This window comes from Perna viridis, chromosome 13 (assembly GCF_037379345.1).
Source record: "Perna viridis isolate PV_CMFRI_1.1 ecotype Kerala chromosome 13, ASM3737934v1, whole genome shotgun sequence".
In the NCBI taxonomy this organism is placed as follows: Eukaryota; Metazoa; Mollusca; class Bivalvia; order Mytilida; family Mytilidae; genus Perna; species Perna viridis.
This window is the reverse complement of record NC_142457.1, coordinates 3870071-3885252: the sequence shown is the minus strand read 5'-3', so window position 1 is coordinate 3885252 and position 15182 is coordinate 3870071. Positions and strand designations below refer to the sequence as shown.

The 15182-nt window shown below is 32.4% G+C and overlaps 1 protein-coding gene across 3 annotated transcripts; it reads right to left on the bottom strand.

The window, feature by feature from the left end:
• Positions 1 to 291: 291 nt before the first annotated feature.
• Positions 292 to 7166, bottom strand: LOC148599287 (uncharacterized). Of its 3 annotated transcripts, none has more exons than XM_088557873.1 (5): positions 7009 to 7166; positions 2737 to 3104; positions 2446 to 2550; positions 1541 to 1744; positions 292 to 1154 (listed from the first exon to the last, which is right to left on the bottom strand). In XM_088557873.1, exons 2-5 carry the CDS (start codon positions 3068 to 3070, stop codon positions 949 to 951), a joined length of 849 nt encoding a protein of 282 aa, XP_088413999.1. In that variant the 5' UTR covers positions 3071 to 3104; positions 7009 to 7166; the 3' UTR covers positions 292 to 948. The 3 variants fall into 3 exon arrangements, with proteins under 3 accessions (XP_088413999.1, XP_088413998.1, XP_088414000.1); XM_088557872.1 differs by lacking the exon at positions 7009 to 7166 and adding an exon at positions 3341 to 3466; XM_088557874.1 differs by lacking the exon at positions 7009 to 7166 and having other exon boundaries at positions 2737 to 3147.
• Between the last annotated feature and the right edge of the window lie 8016 nt (positions 7167 to 15182).

The following is a 15182-nucleotide window of genomic DNA, read 5'->3' as shown; positions in this document are numbered from 1 at the left end:
ACGTTTTTTTTTAATTGTCAGAGGATGCAGAAAAGTGAGCTTAAAGTTACAATAGAATAATAGTGGAAAAGTAAGTTATCTCCCCTTATTGATCAAATTGTAATTTATTTCATATACATGTAATACATACTTTGAAGTACTTACACCTAAAAGAAATAAACAGTTTTTCTGCATTTCAGATAAAATTTTGAATAAAATCACATGGAAAGTCACGTTTTTTCCTGATTCACCAACTGTCCAATTCTCACAGTGAATAGTACTTAGATACAAAAAAAAAAATAAACTAACAAATTATGGTTATGAAATAATTTAATGCAAAATAAAAAAAAATAAAAACACAGTTTCTACATATTACTAGTAATTGGAATGAGCTCAAGTTTTCTTATTGATATTCTCATTATATCATTCACGAAAATAAAAAGCTATATATCAAACAGGTAACACATTGCACAGATTAATCAGTTGGTGGATACAAGTCTCAAAATAGAACCAATCGAGGCGCGATAGAAAGTAGCTGTACATTCGTATAGCTACGTGATAGAAAAAAAAATAGATAATAAATAATAAGATACGGACCGGGTGTTTTTTCACTCAACAAAGTTCTAAAGTCACGTTGTAACACACGCACACACACACTTGTTCAAAAAGGGATCATTTTTAGCATGACAAAAGCCTATATATATAGCGACACTGTTGGCATACTGCAAAATCAGTAAAATCCTCTGTAGAATTTATGTGCGTTAGACTGCTCCTATCAATACAAATCAGTAACCAAACCAAACACAAACAGGAAGCAAACCCTTGTGCTAAAAGAAAGCGATAAGCCACGAAAGAACACATCAGTCGCTTCATCCAATAGAGGTAAACTCCTGAACAACTTTGTAGTTCCGAATATCCGATATTCGTGATGGGACAGAAGTTTAATGTAAGCTAAATGCACCTTAATCACTAGCTTGAAGAAACAAAGACACTAGAAATACTCGTCAGAATGACATTCCCAATGCTAGGCCGCCGACAGTGACGATCCTTCTCGAATTCAGGTACACCGAGTTTGTGCATTATGGTCTTGCACAATTTAGGGTTCAGTTCTTTCAGTCCGTTTTCGTTGTAATTTTCACTGATCAACCATGTCGCGTCTACTGATACGTCATACCCTGAAAAAATAAAAATAATGATAATATATTAGAAAAAATGAACAACATCGGTTAAGTATCTGTTTTCAATGTTTTAAAGGCAAACTTATTTCCTATAGATAAAATGGTTGCTTTTTATTTTGTGTTTGAAATCTTAAGGAAAAAGGCAAACAGAAAACAAAATCATGTCCTTAGAATCAAATGTGTAATAATCAACTAGTAGAATACACGACGTCATAATGAAATTGTTCTCTTTCAATTTTACAATTTGCTATTAAAATGAAAACAGAAAACTGAGCAACGAGTTTTAAAAGTTCTCCTCATTCAATGTGACAAATGAAAGGTCGTTGATTGGACAAAAAATTTGGTCAACATACATAACTAATAAACACGTTTTTTTATCCTACCTGATTTGATGATTTGTTTAATGACAGAAATAGACAGATTGTCTCCATGCAAAGCATAATACAATACAGAATGACCAATAAAATCCTTTTGTTGGATATCAGCATTATGTTTCAGAAGGTACAGAAAACATTTCTCTGAACCCTGTCCAGCTGCTATAAGCAATGGTGTTCGACCTAGTTTATCTGCCAAGTGGATTTCAGCGCCTGAAAAAGATATAACGAAATAATAACAAATCTTTTGATTTCCATGACAAAAAAAACAAAAAAAAAAAAAAAAAAAAAAAAAAAAAAAAAAAAAAAAAAAAAAAAAAAAAAAAAACTCATGTCGAAAAAGAAAGTATTGTTTTTGTTATAATACCTTTTAAATGTATTCAGATGATATGTTTCAAAACTTAAGATTTTAAGAAGACTAAAATTATTTATTTATTGCATACTGAAACATTCACTAGTTGACAAATGATTTGTCGTAATCTAATTGAAATGACGTGCATGCCTTATACATTTCTTATTATAGGTTAATCATATGACACTTCATATAAATACATTTAGGGTCGCAAGAAAAGTAACGTTGAACGATTTGCCCAGGTTTTACTCGCCTTTCGTTATAAATATATAAATATTAAACATCTGTGTCATCAGTATAATCAGCTGAAGTTAGTTTGCAAAATGTGATCATTTAATTGTACGAAATTCTATCCTGGAAAATAACGGAACTTTCCCATGTAAATACATTATACATATATCACTAATAAAACATCATAATGAAAGGAAATAAATCAATCAGTCTTTGTCCGTTGGCAATAAAATGTGTCAGAAGTTCGCAGATCATGACCCACACTGGACAACCTTGTCGACCACCTCCAATTTCACTTTAATATGAACGAAATACTTTGTATTAGTTTTACCTGCTTTATGAAGAAGTTTAACCACGTCGATTTGATCCTGATGGACCGCTACCATTAAAGGTGTTTCTCCTTGGTCGTTCTTTGCATTAATTTCTAGTTTCTTGGCTAAAACAAACGTTGAATTATTAAAACGAAAAACAAATAGAGTGAAGGTGAGTGTCAGCAGAGCGCATAAGGTTGTTTTTACAATGTCACGAAATATAAATAAAATATAAAATGTTTCCTGAATACTGAACGCATATGTTACTCTTGACAATTACTGGAATAAAATAATTAAATAAATGTCCTTACTTTTCTTTAGAAGAAGACTGATTACTTTGGTATGTCCATTTAACACAGCTTCATGTAAGGCGGTATCACCGTCCGAATCTTTGATGTTTGGATCACATCCAGATTTAAGCAGCTGGTCAGCAACTTCAACAGTTCCGAAACTTGCTGCATAAAATAACAAATTCCTTCCAACGGAATCACACCTATTGATTGACCCAACAGTAGAATCATCCGAAATCTTTCTCTGAGGTTTAGAGGTCAATTCCTTTTGAGATAGCGATTTCTTCTTACGTTTAATCAAAGGAGTAGACCACGGCCTAAGACTCCAAGTTGAAACTGCTGATGGTAATGTCATCTTCGACACGCTAGTAATTTAGTCTATACTACAACTGAAATGCAAATGAAAAGTTATGAAAATAGCATTACAACTAATCCTAATTTTAATTTGACGTCAGGTTATTTCCAGTTCTGTAAGTTCAAAAACCCCAGTGTGAAAAACAATGTTAATTTGTAAATAATAACTAGTGACTAACGAAATATCAGATGAAAAATAACCAAGTTTCTATTTTTGGGCAGTAATTACACGAAGAACTACATCCTTAACAAAATCGAAACTTCGTCCTACCTTGAGCTTTGGCTAAAACAATGTCACAAAATTGTCCACTGAGTCACCATAATATATAAATCATGCAGCCGTTGTGTGGGAGACAGTGCATGACGGCTCTTATATCCGGGAGCGTTTATAAAACGGTTATTACATTATCAAGGTATTATAAGTACATGGTCTATAAACATTATACATCCCTGGGGTATGAGTTGGTCATGTGCTCTATTACGTAATATTTTTGTAGTACATATGTAAAAATGAAAGAAACAAATTTTGTCATATATTTTTACTCTTTGTAGTTATAACATTTTTCCTTATCTATTTTTTGGGAAAGATTTGAAACACAAAAAGTTCAATATAGTACAATGTCAGAAGAAATAAGCTGTTATGGCATCATAATATTTGCTGTCTGTTTCTGCCGAAAACTATCATAAATCTTTAAACAAAACATACAAAACGTTAATCATTTTCCGATATACACAGTAAATTAGTTGTTTACAAATTTTGTATTATATTGCTAATATATATTCGGCATTTCACTTGGCGTGATTCCAACGATCATGTAAAATTTAAAAAGATGAGCGAATACTGGATATCCTTGACTAATGCAAATGCAAAATTTGATTTATGCATTATCCAACTACAGTACATAACAGCATTGTCAATAGCATGGAACACATTAGAGCGTAATCTTTAATGAAAGTATATAAAGCTTTTTGCATAATGTATATAAATATACATGCACATGTAATCAGGTAATGAAACCATATATATTTGATTTGAAAGTAGCTCAAATTTAATCCATCATGTTCTAGCAGTAATAATAAACGTACATGATTGTATATGATATTTCCCATGGCTGTAACTTTAAATGACATGAATGCAACATGTATTAAGTTTGCATATTGTAAGAAACTTAGGACCAGAACTTTTTTTATTTTATTTGATTACCATTTTTTAGAATATAGTGTTGTAATTTATTCAGTGATGAGTTGAAGTTTTTTTCACATATAGAAAAGCGTGGATGATATCTTATTTGTTTACTTCTTTAATCTTTTCTATGTTTGGGTTTGTCTTTTAGGCATTTTCTATCAAAGGGCAGAAATAAAAGGGATTTACATGATTTCTGAACCATATATTTAAAAACAAATTTATCAACTATATTTGTCTATGATCTTTTTATTATAGTTTTCCTTGAACTTAATAACATTAACCACAAAAATGTAGTGGTATTTGGAAACGACCGTGATCAATAAGATTAAAAAGATTTAACATGTATATCATTAATTGATTGTTTTTGATACTCATGAATGAATTGTTTCTTAGAAATAATTACTAATGGAAAAGAATGAGACATTTGGAGTTTTGTACTGGGAAGGAAAGTACACAAATACTGCAAAAAGATGGTATATGATTTCCCATTCATTTCATGGCTCATTGTCTGTGATAAAAAGGAGAAGTGACTCAGAGACTTATAGCATGGTATGTGCATTTATAACGAGCCTTTGATAACGACAATTTGACCAGTTTTTGTATGCAAATGAAATGTAAAAGTCTTGTCAGAGAAAGAACTGTAAAAAAGTAAACATTGTATGTTTAAATGGATAGAATGTAGTATGATAAGGTACAAAATACCAATAAGGGAAAACAAGATTCTAGCGGAAACAAATAGTATATAATCCAGGGACAAAGTCCAGACATGGAAAACAGACAATCAAAAACAAAGAACATAAAATAAATAAAAAAGTACATACAAAGTAACAAAGGAAATTAGCAACTCGGACTCCACTAAAGACTGGGAGCATGGACCAGGTGCACCGGTAGGGTAAGCGTTCTCTGCTTTCTAGAAATACCCACCCAATTGCTCATAAAAAGTCAAGTCCGTGGTAGACGAAAGATGAAAGAAAAAAAAAGAAAAAAGACACGTTGAACAAATGGTGCTGATGGACACACCGTAACCGTATTTCCTCAATGGAAAAATTACAACGAAATCAAATTCTTCCTCAATTTCGCAGAATTCCCACATTTTGTATCAGTTTGCAATTAAGATCCGTGTAAGGCTTGGATGAACAGCAAAAAAGTGTTCTGTTTGTAACTAAAGTCTAAAGCAGACATTTAATGTAATATTATGTACTTATATATTAGTACTAGTATTGTTTTAGTGGGCATAAAGATGAAAACTATCGGTACAAAAAAGGTTTCTTTGTCACAACTTTTATATTGTAACCCATTAAACGGTAAAAAGTGGATTTAGGCTTGGCACCACAATCCGTTTTTGGGGCCACTATTAAAATATTTGGAGTTATATAAGAGATCACCAAGACTATGTGACAATCCCCAATAGCCCTTGACGGAAAACATCATAATGTTTTTTATATCAATGCTGGAACCATGGGAGGAACATAGTTCCGGTGTTACACCCCCTTTTGTTAAAAAAAGTTTATCTATCAATTTCCGGATGATGCAAAGTGTTCTATACCGTTAAATATTGAATATCATGAAACTAATATTATCAAAATAAATCCTGAGTAAAACAATTTTCTTGCTTTTGATACTAGTTATGATACTTATTAATCATAGACAAAAGATAAAGTCTATGGATGAAATTTTTGAGCACACAATGACTTGTTTTTACCAACTCACTGTCTAATCAATTTGGACTCCTAATAATTTTTCACATTCTGAGTTCTTTAGTACTGCAGATTTTATCAGTACCTCATGGGCACTATTTTTTTAAAAAAATAAAATCGTTTGTTTAATCCCAATAACTATACATTTGGTTTTACTACAATTAGTAAGCATTTTATTTCTACCACACCATTTTTGTAACTCATTCAAGTCTTCTTGAACTTTTGGTTGTACATTATTAATGCTTCACCAGAACAATGAATAGTTAAGTCAGCATAAAAATCACAGTTACAGTTTTTTAAGATATAGTGGAAGGTCATTTAGATAAACAATGAATGATCTACAACACCAATTGCTTTTTTGAAGCCTAAAAAATGCTACATTTTCCACTTATTCATTTCTTCTGAAAAATTATCAGTAATATTTATAAGAGCTCTTTTGACATGAACGATCTGGTCTAAAACCAGACAGGATGTAATAACTTAGATTGTACTTAATTTTTATATAATTGCCTTAAGTTTGCACATGTCTTTCAATAAGTTTTGAAATAGCTGGTAAGACTGAAATTTCATCCGTAATTTGATGGGCTGGTGATATCCCACGTTTTAAATATTGGGGAGCATTTTTAGAACATCATGGTCTATTATCTTGTTAAAAATAAAAGTTAAGGGAGTGATTATTTTTTGGGCACTAATTTTCAATAATTCAGTTTTGTCTGTTCCATTGATTTACTTACATCAAGATTTAAATACAAATCATTTACAGTAATAGGTAGAATTGAAAATGTTTTATGAGAGCACTTAGATCGAACAGATTCCTTTATATCATAGAAATTTAGTTCTGGTGAGTTCTGTCCACACATATTTCTCATTTGATTTACACATTGGGTAAAAAAAATATTAAATTCATTGACAATATCCTATGTGGCAGTAGTATTTTCATTATTTATACACAATTCATATTGTCTAGTTTGTTTTACATGCAGTTCCACGATGTTTTAGAATCCTTTGAATTCCACAATTTAAAATTATACAAATACTTTATTATTAAAGTCTCACCTTATAGTGGTACTGTTTCGTAGAGTTTTTGTTTCTCAAGAACTTATATTCATTCCACATTCAAACACCATGAAATTCATCTCTCATTCTTCGAGCATGAAGTATATTACAATTCTAATATGACATCTTATTTTTCGGTACACCCCACCTTTAGCACCCGTGCACTGTCTCTTTTCTTTCGCCGTCGCTTCGAGAGAAAACAATCATTTAAAAATGTTTACGCAATGATTTAACGGCTGAGGTTAAACTCCAAAACAGCGCCAGTTCCGTACCGTTGACGTTCCTCCATTATTCTGGAATGTCAAAAGGGGTGCCGGCATGGAAGAGACCAATGCTCCGGAGTTTTGGCTGAGGGTTTATCTTATTTAAATCATTTATATAAATACACACATTTAACACATACAATGACATAAATATACAAATTTAACCCAACTTCCGCACGGGGGTGGAACAGCCGTTATTTTGGCTACGCCAAGGGAAATTTTTGTCACAAAAATTACCGCATTTTTCAAATTAGAAAAGAAATAATTAAATTTCTTCCGGGGGTAGATTTGTAATTATTTTAACATGGATTATATTCTCATTCAACAACTAAAATAATCGAATATAAATGTCGTACCCATGTTTAAATGGGTACAAATCTACCCCCTCCACGAATTATTTCTTAATTATACCACTCGGGTTGTTTATCTTTTTGAACTGTTTTTTTTTTAATGATAGGAGCATGTTTGTTAAGAATACCATTAACATTTATAAAATGCCCCCTTTTTGATAAATCATAATTATATATTTACCTATTTAGCATCCTAAAACTTTTAAATAAAATTTCCATTTACAGCTTAAACTTTCTTACAAAGTTCAAGACTTATCTTTTTCCATAAAGTTCAAGTCTTCTTCTGAAGCCCATGTAATATATACTTTAGTTAATTTTAATTGTTACATTATTTAGTTTCTTTATTTTTCATTTATTTATTGTTCATATCTTCTTTACTGTTTTGACTTCTAATTTTTAATACCGATTTTGAACGGTGGCAATGTTGTTGTTTTCGTTGTCTTGTGTAAATTTCTCAACTTCCTTGAGAACTGCATGTCCGGAACTTATATTGAATGGCTCTGTATAAAATCCATATCTATAATTAAGTTTTGGTAATATAGCTACAATATACTAGAGAGTAACTCTAGTCCCTGGTGAGATTCAACCAACCATCCATGTTGTGTTCCCTATTTTACATGTTCAGTCTATATATACAAGTATGTACTTGTTTATAGACGGTTAAAGTCACTACACATCATTCAGTTAATTATGTTATATGAAAGCTATTGCTGCAGCTAGCAGGTTTGAGCGTGCAATATGCAAAGCATAGCAGAGTCCAGTACTGATAGTTTCAATTCCACTACGGCAACTGTTCGAGAATAAGGTAGCATCAAGTAAGAGCTGGAGTAAGTCAGTTTCATTATTCACAGAAAGTTGTGTCAGTTCAAGCACTGAGTTTAAATACTGCATAAAGGGTTGACGGACATATTGTAGTGCAGTACAGGTCACAATGAAATGTAGTCGATCTTCTGCACCATCTTTACGTATAGGACAGTAAATGCTGCTCATTTGTATTGAAAAATATCCGAAATAAAGAACCGCACTGGTAGTGGAAGGTTAGGTCGCCGTAAAACCTTGTTCAAACCACCTTTCCTATCGGAAATATCTGGAACATGTCAGGAGGATTGCAACTTTCCGGTGTTTCCCCTGATATTGCCATTTGTTATACCGACTTTCCTTTTGACTATTGCCTAGAGTTCATCAATTCTGTAATTTTATTAAGAATTGGGAAGATGAATATTAAATGGTGCATGTGTCAATTTTAAGGAATACCGGATAATAGACCTGACATGGTACAGGCATTTCAAATTGTAACAAACTTAAAGGATTACAGTTGAAATAAAAAAAAATCTAAAAGAAATAAAATATCACGTAGGAATTTCTTGGATTGTGTTTGATGTTTGCCATCATTCACCATCGATTGTTACCCATTTAGTGAATCATGGTTTTTTACAACAGGTGCCCGTTCCCTTTTATGTTGAAATATGTCACTTCGAAATTAGAGGTCTTGACATGGTTCAGATGTTCTCAAAAAGTACATTTTATTACATGATTTTATGGTCATCAATTTTATGCCTCATTGTCGTTTTTCATAAAATGAAAGTAAATCATCAAATATATTCTATTAATAGGACATCTGTTGGATAACTACAGTAAAACCAACATCTTAATAAAATCTCAGAAATTTTAATAATTTATCACAAAAATGCAAAATCACTTGAAAACGGGAATGGATTAAACAGGAAAGTAATGTGTTTGTCATTCGGAAGTAATGTGTTTATCATTCGGACGTAATGTGTTTATCATTCGGAAGTATGTTGTTTAACATTCGGAAGTATGTTGTTTGTTATTTTTGGTTGTAACTTTTTAACATGTTGTAGTTCACTGCTTAACTTCACAACGCAATGAAATGTCAATCACGGTATTGTGTGTTTGTTTCCCATATATTAAAATTCTTCCATGTAGCGTTGACAATAGTTGTAAAAAGAAGTCATTTGTTTCTTTAGTAAATTAAGGAACACTAGGGGACAGTTTATTAAAGTGGTAAATAGCATGTAGGCTGGTTGGTATGCGTCGAAAATCTATGACTTATATGGGTATATATATCTAAGAGAAAACAAGCCCACCGGGGTGAAAATGTCAGTTCAAGACCATCTATTGGTCTTCAATGAACAACGAGTAAATCCTCATATCAGGATGCAGATGGTCTCGTTAGTAAATTGCAAAAGACCGTTAGTGCCATGACTTATTTCACATTTCCCGATTGATACGCGACATTTCGTAATTCCAACTTGACATTTCTCAGTTCCAAGTTGGAACCGAGTAATGTCTCGCATCAATCGGGAAATGTGATCAAATTACTGTAAACGTGCAATATTACGCGAATTCAGTAAAGTGTGTTACTATTGAGTAAATAAACAAGTTAGAGGAAAATTATGATAGGTGTGTAGGTTTCAATAAAGTTTGGTCTCTTGATATAGACAATAACAGTGTATTGGCGTGAAACTATAATTATCATAAATACTATAAATATAAATATATTAAGTAGCAGTCTTTGTAAAAATCATGCATTTTCTGTAAAATGTGATACACCTAAAAAAGGCTACATATTTTTATTTTTGTTATTAAGTTGCTTTATAGGTCTATAGGATGAAATGTATAATTATTCATTCCAATCTGTCTGCTCTTAAAAACAAGAAAAGTCCAATTATATTTTAATGTTATCTTCTGAGTTTTCTACCTTAATTTTAAATTCTACAGTACACTCCTTATAATTTTTATCTCCTATGAATAAGAGTTATATGAAAAGCCACCCGTTACTGTCTGTTTATTGTGACAATTTAAATGAAATATCAAAAATTAAAATATGAATGTAGGCTTTCCAATCAAGTCACATTTTGCACGATTCTTTAGTGAAGTGCTACTTAAAATGCTTAATTTGGTCCCAAAGGAGATTGCAGTTTCAGAGACAAAAAATATTTTAACCTTTTTTCAAAAGGTCTATTGATTTTTCTACAATAACGAGTTTCAAATTATTTATAGTATAAACGAAGTCGAAACAACTGCATTGACATCTGTTTCAGAAAGTAATTGATTCCTAGTTAAAAAAAATAAACATCGATTTTTAAGAAAACGTATTGTTTTAAGTTGATTTATTAGTGAGTTGAAAATAAAAAAAACCCACAAATCATATATAAAGAAATCTCGCTTTGGTACATTAATAAAGTTGAATAGAATGATTTCATATGATCTGTATGGAGTATTACACTCTGTAAGAATAAGACAGAAGTGAAAAATTGTAATTAACTCAATCATTCCTAAGTTGTAGTACTACCATTTGTATCCGAAGTCCGAATTGAAATAATGCTTCTATTTATCCGGTACTATTTTACTGAAATGAAAAAGAATTCCAAACAATTGCAAAGGATCAAATCAGGAGCGACCGACTTCTTCCGAAGCCATTTTTAAAGTCCTTTGTTATTGAATTTTGCCTTGCAATTTCTAATATTTGCTGGAACGACTTTGTCAAATATGTATATGTATATGGGTATTAGGATTGCATGATTCCGATTATAATCACTCATTCGGACTCTTAGAAAGGCATGTAGAACACTAATCGAACTACTTTAGTTAAACAACCTTTTAAAAACAAGTCTGCTGTGAACTTCTCCGTCATATATCAACTTCCACAAAACAAAAAATTAAACAAAAAACAATCATGGTGATCAAATAAAGCTTAAATATTTCAACGGAAAAGACACGTGGTTAGGAAATTCTAATCATCTATAAATAATTTGATTCTTTCTGCTATTTGCGATATTTCATATGGATCTTTTGGTTCATCCGTCAATCATCTCCATGATTTTTGTGCTTAAGGCATGTCCCATTAAGTATAAAAACGTTAGCATCTTACGGTTATAGAGCATTGATAAATCTAAGTACTAACAAACTTTAAATGGATTTGAACGTCACACTGGATTCTACCAGCAAAAAATTCAACATTGAATTCGGCGGCAACCATACGACGACAGCTAATTCTGTGACCATTCAAAACGTGCAACTGATGTTCAATTATTTTGTGAGCGAAAGTAGGTGGGTTGTTCATCTAGGAGCAAGTATAACATACGTTACTATACTACAGAACATATTCGTCATTTATTTATTTAGAAAAGATCTTACACCATCAAAGATTGTGTTGTGCTCTATAGCTCTGTCGGATACTCTAACGGCGATTTGTCTCTTCCTTCCGAAACATTTCGGATTTTTGTTAAACCTAATGGAACCAGATTCATCGACACCGCACTATTCCGATGGCATGCCTTACCTCCGGATAAAGTATCCATATTGTTATGTATATTTATGGACCTTTATTACCACGGGGTATGCGTTTCGTGATATATCTATCTTAGGAACAGTTCTTTTGACGACACAAAAAGCTCTAGTACTGATGTTTCCAATAAGGTGCAAGATTTTGATGACTAAGAAGAAAACGTCTGTTATCTTAGTTATTATATGGCTGTTAAACTTTGGAATAACCATTCCGATCGGATTTGTTTACGACTTTACACGAAGTACTGGCGATTGGTGTACATTTGCCAATAACTTAGGTTTTTCAATATACTTTGGGCATGCGTGGACGAAAATCACGATCGTAATAAGCTTAATGTCTGTTTTAATAATGGTTGTCTCGACAATATGCATAACGTCAAAACTGATATGTTTACGGCATGAAGCAAAAATAATTGCCCATTCTCCGATCAGTAGCACGACACTTCACAGAGCAGCCTTCACTGTCGTCCTGATCTCAGTAACTACAGTGTTGAGTAATTCGATGACTTTCATATGTAATTTTAATATCTTCCTATCAAATTTCAATGATTTCACTATGTGCAGTCATAAATATTGGCAATACAATGCGCTCGTCACTGTGGTAGGGTTTTTATTGAACTATTATATTTATTTGGGAACAAGTCAAAATTTACGTCACCAAATCGCGGGAAACATTTTTATTTCTCATATACTAGTATTATGCAAGAATCTCCGACAACCGAGAAAGATGACTCCGAAACCATCGGTTGAAAGTACTCAGTTTTGAAACCGATCGAAGTCATTTCACGATAGTAATTGATTTAATATGAGACGCAGTAAAATTCTCTATGATTATTGAAAATATTGAAATTATTGAAAAAATTAAAAATAAATAAAATTGCATTTTAGCTGAAGTAAATTGGTAAAGTGTTGACGTATAAAGCAACTAAGTAAATAGTAAAATTCTTATTTATCAAAATAAATAAACGAAAAATATTACATGTCATTAAATAAATAAAAGTATAAATAATAATTATTAAACTAAAATAATTAGAAAAAAAAATATATTTTGATCACTGATCACTGTGTATGTTTGGGCAAATAGAGTGTAAAACATAATACCTTTATTTACCTGACCAGCTTCGAAAGCACACAGTGTCCGACGGGTCAAGGACACAATACAAAAACAATGCTAGACATGGTAAATAAACACCACCATTCCACCGTGAACGATTTACAAAAGCAACAAGAGATGTATCTAAAAATATTTATGTAGAACGTGTCGGACGGGGAGGCAGTCGACATCCAGAGGAGCAATGCTATGCTCTCGACCTCTCCGCTCCGACCGTATTTTTTTTTAACATTATAGAAGGTGCAGAAGAGAGGAAAGGTCTCTTGGTACCGTTTGTATTTGTAAACAGTGGAGAGGCTGAAATATTCTTTTTTGAGAAATTTCAGACTATGGTGTAACAAACAAATATAAATCAAATGAGTTGACCCAATTTGTAGATAGACATATATTGTACCACGATTTTTACGATAATCGAATAGATTTAAAGGGTCATCTGTTCACATTTCCTTTAAAAAAAACTATGCTAGATTGTATTTTTGTACAAGAGGCATTGGTCAGACATGTAAAACGTTATAACATCATTAAGGAGGGCAACATAAAGTAGCACATCCGACCATTTACCCATCACATGCTCCATCACGTTACCTTACAACCCTCACATAGATTTACAACAGTTTTTCAAACTTCCCTCGTGGCACAATATTACGCCTGATTTAATTGAACAATTTAAAGGAAATCTAGAATCACAAATGACCGAACTAACGTTAAATTTTGATAATAACTGTAATATAGGCGTAGATGAACTCTGCTCTCGTATTGAGCATATTCTAATTGGCACTGCAAACAGAGTGATTCCTAAATCAATTTTCAATTGTCACACGAAGCCTTACTGGAATACTGATGTAAAACAAGCATACAAAGTGGAAAGAGATATGCGTAACATTTGGGTATCAGAAGGATGGTCCCGTGGTATGATCCATGAATCATATCACAATTATAAACGAGCCACACGTGATTTTCGAAACATTCAGAGTGCAGCGTATGAAAAGTATATTAACGAGACGCTTGATGACATTAACCGTGCAGCAGAATGTGACATTAGACTTTTTTGGAAAAAATGATAAATCGCCAAAAGCCAACACGAAGACAATGTGTACCCGAGATAATCATATCTGACGTTACGTATAAGAACCCTGAATCTGTGACAAAGGGATTTTCTCAGTATTTTGAACAATTATATACACAATCAAACAATCCGTCCTTTAATGATGAAACATTCCAAGACATTTTGATAAGTACAACAGTCTGCATAATATATGCAATAATGGCCAAAACTTACTTCTGGGAGGCATTATAACTGAAGATGAAATAACTTTGATTATTAATGAACTTAAAAAGAAAAAGGCGTGTGGTCCCGATAAGATACAAAACGAACATTTGTTATATAGTGGACAAATTGTAGTAAAACGCTTACTTTACTATTTTATAAAATAGTGACTCCAACACACGTTCCAATGCAGTGGAAAAATGGTTTCATAGTACCGATCTACAAAGGAGGGAATAAGAATAAATCTTCTCGTGACAGTTATAGGCCAGTATGTCTTCTTCCCTGTATACTGAAAGTGTTTGAGAAACTGTTGTTATCTCGTTTACAGTTCCATGTTCTTTCACCTGATATATTCCCTAACCCCCTCCACCAGGGATTTCAGAGCGGTTTAGGATGTCTGACAGCCTCTTTTATCTTTCATGAAACTATATTCCACAATATGGAATTACACAGTAATGTTTATTCTGCCTTCCTTGATAGGCGTAAAGCTTTCGATACAGTCTGGCGTAAAGCTCTAATGTATAAACTATATAATATGAAAGTAAGGGGCAAAGCTTGGTGTATCATGGATGATTTGTACACAAAAACTGAAAGTGCAGTTATTATGAATCAATGCAAATCTAGATATTTTACTTTTGATGAAGGAGTACGTCAAGGAGGTGTATTTAGTCTTCATTAATGATTTATTAAACGAACTTGAAACATGTAATCCAAAAATGGGGGTTAACTATATAACTTCTTGTGCACCATATCTTGTTGACGATATCGTTTGCTTAGCAAATTCGCTGGTTAAACTCCAACAGATGCTTGATATATGTTATAATTGTGCTAATAAGTGGAGATTCCAGTTTCGTGCCACAAAATCATTCATA

Coding starts and splice junctions, on each gene's coding strand:
- LOC148599287 (XM_088557873.1), bottom strand. CDS start 3,070: ATGACATTACCATCAGCAGTTTCAACTTGGAGTCTTAGGCCGTGGTCT. Junction 2,551..2,736: donor CAGTCTTCTTCTAAAGAAAA/GTAAGGACATTT, acceptor CGTTTGTTTTAG/CCAAGAAACTAGAAATTAAT. Junction 1,745..2,445: donor TAAACTTCTTCATAAAGCAG/GTAAAACTAATA, acceptor TATCTTTTTCAG/GCGCTGAAATCCACTTGGCA.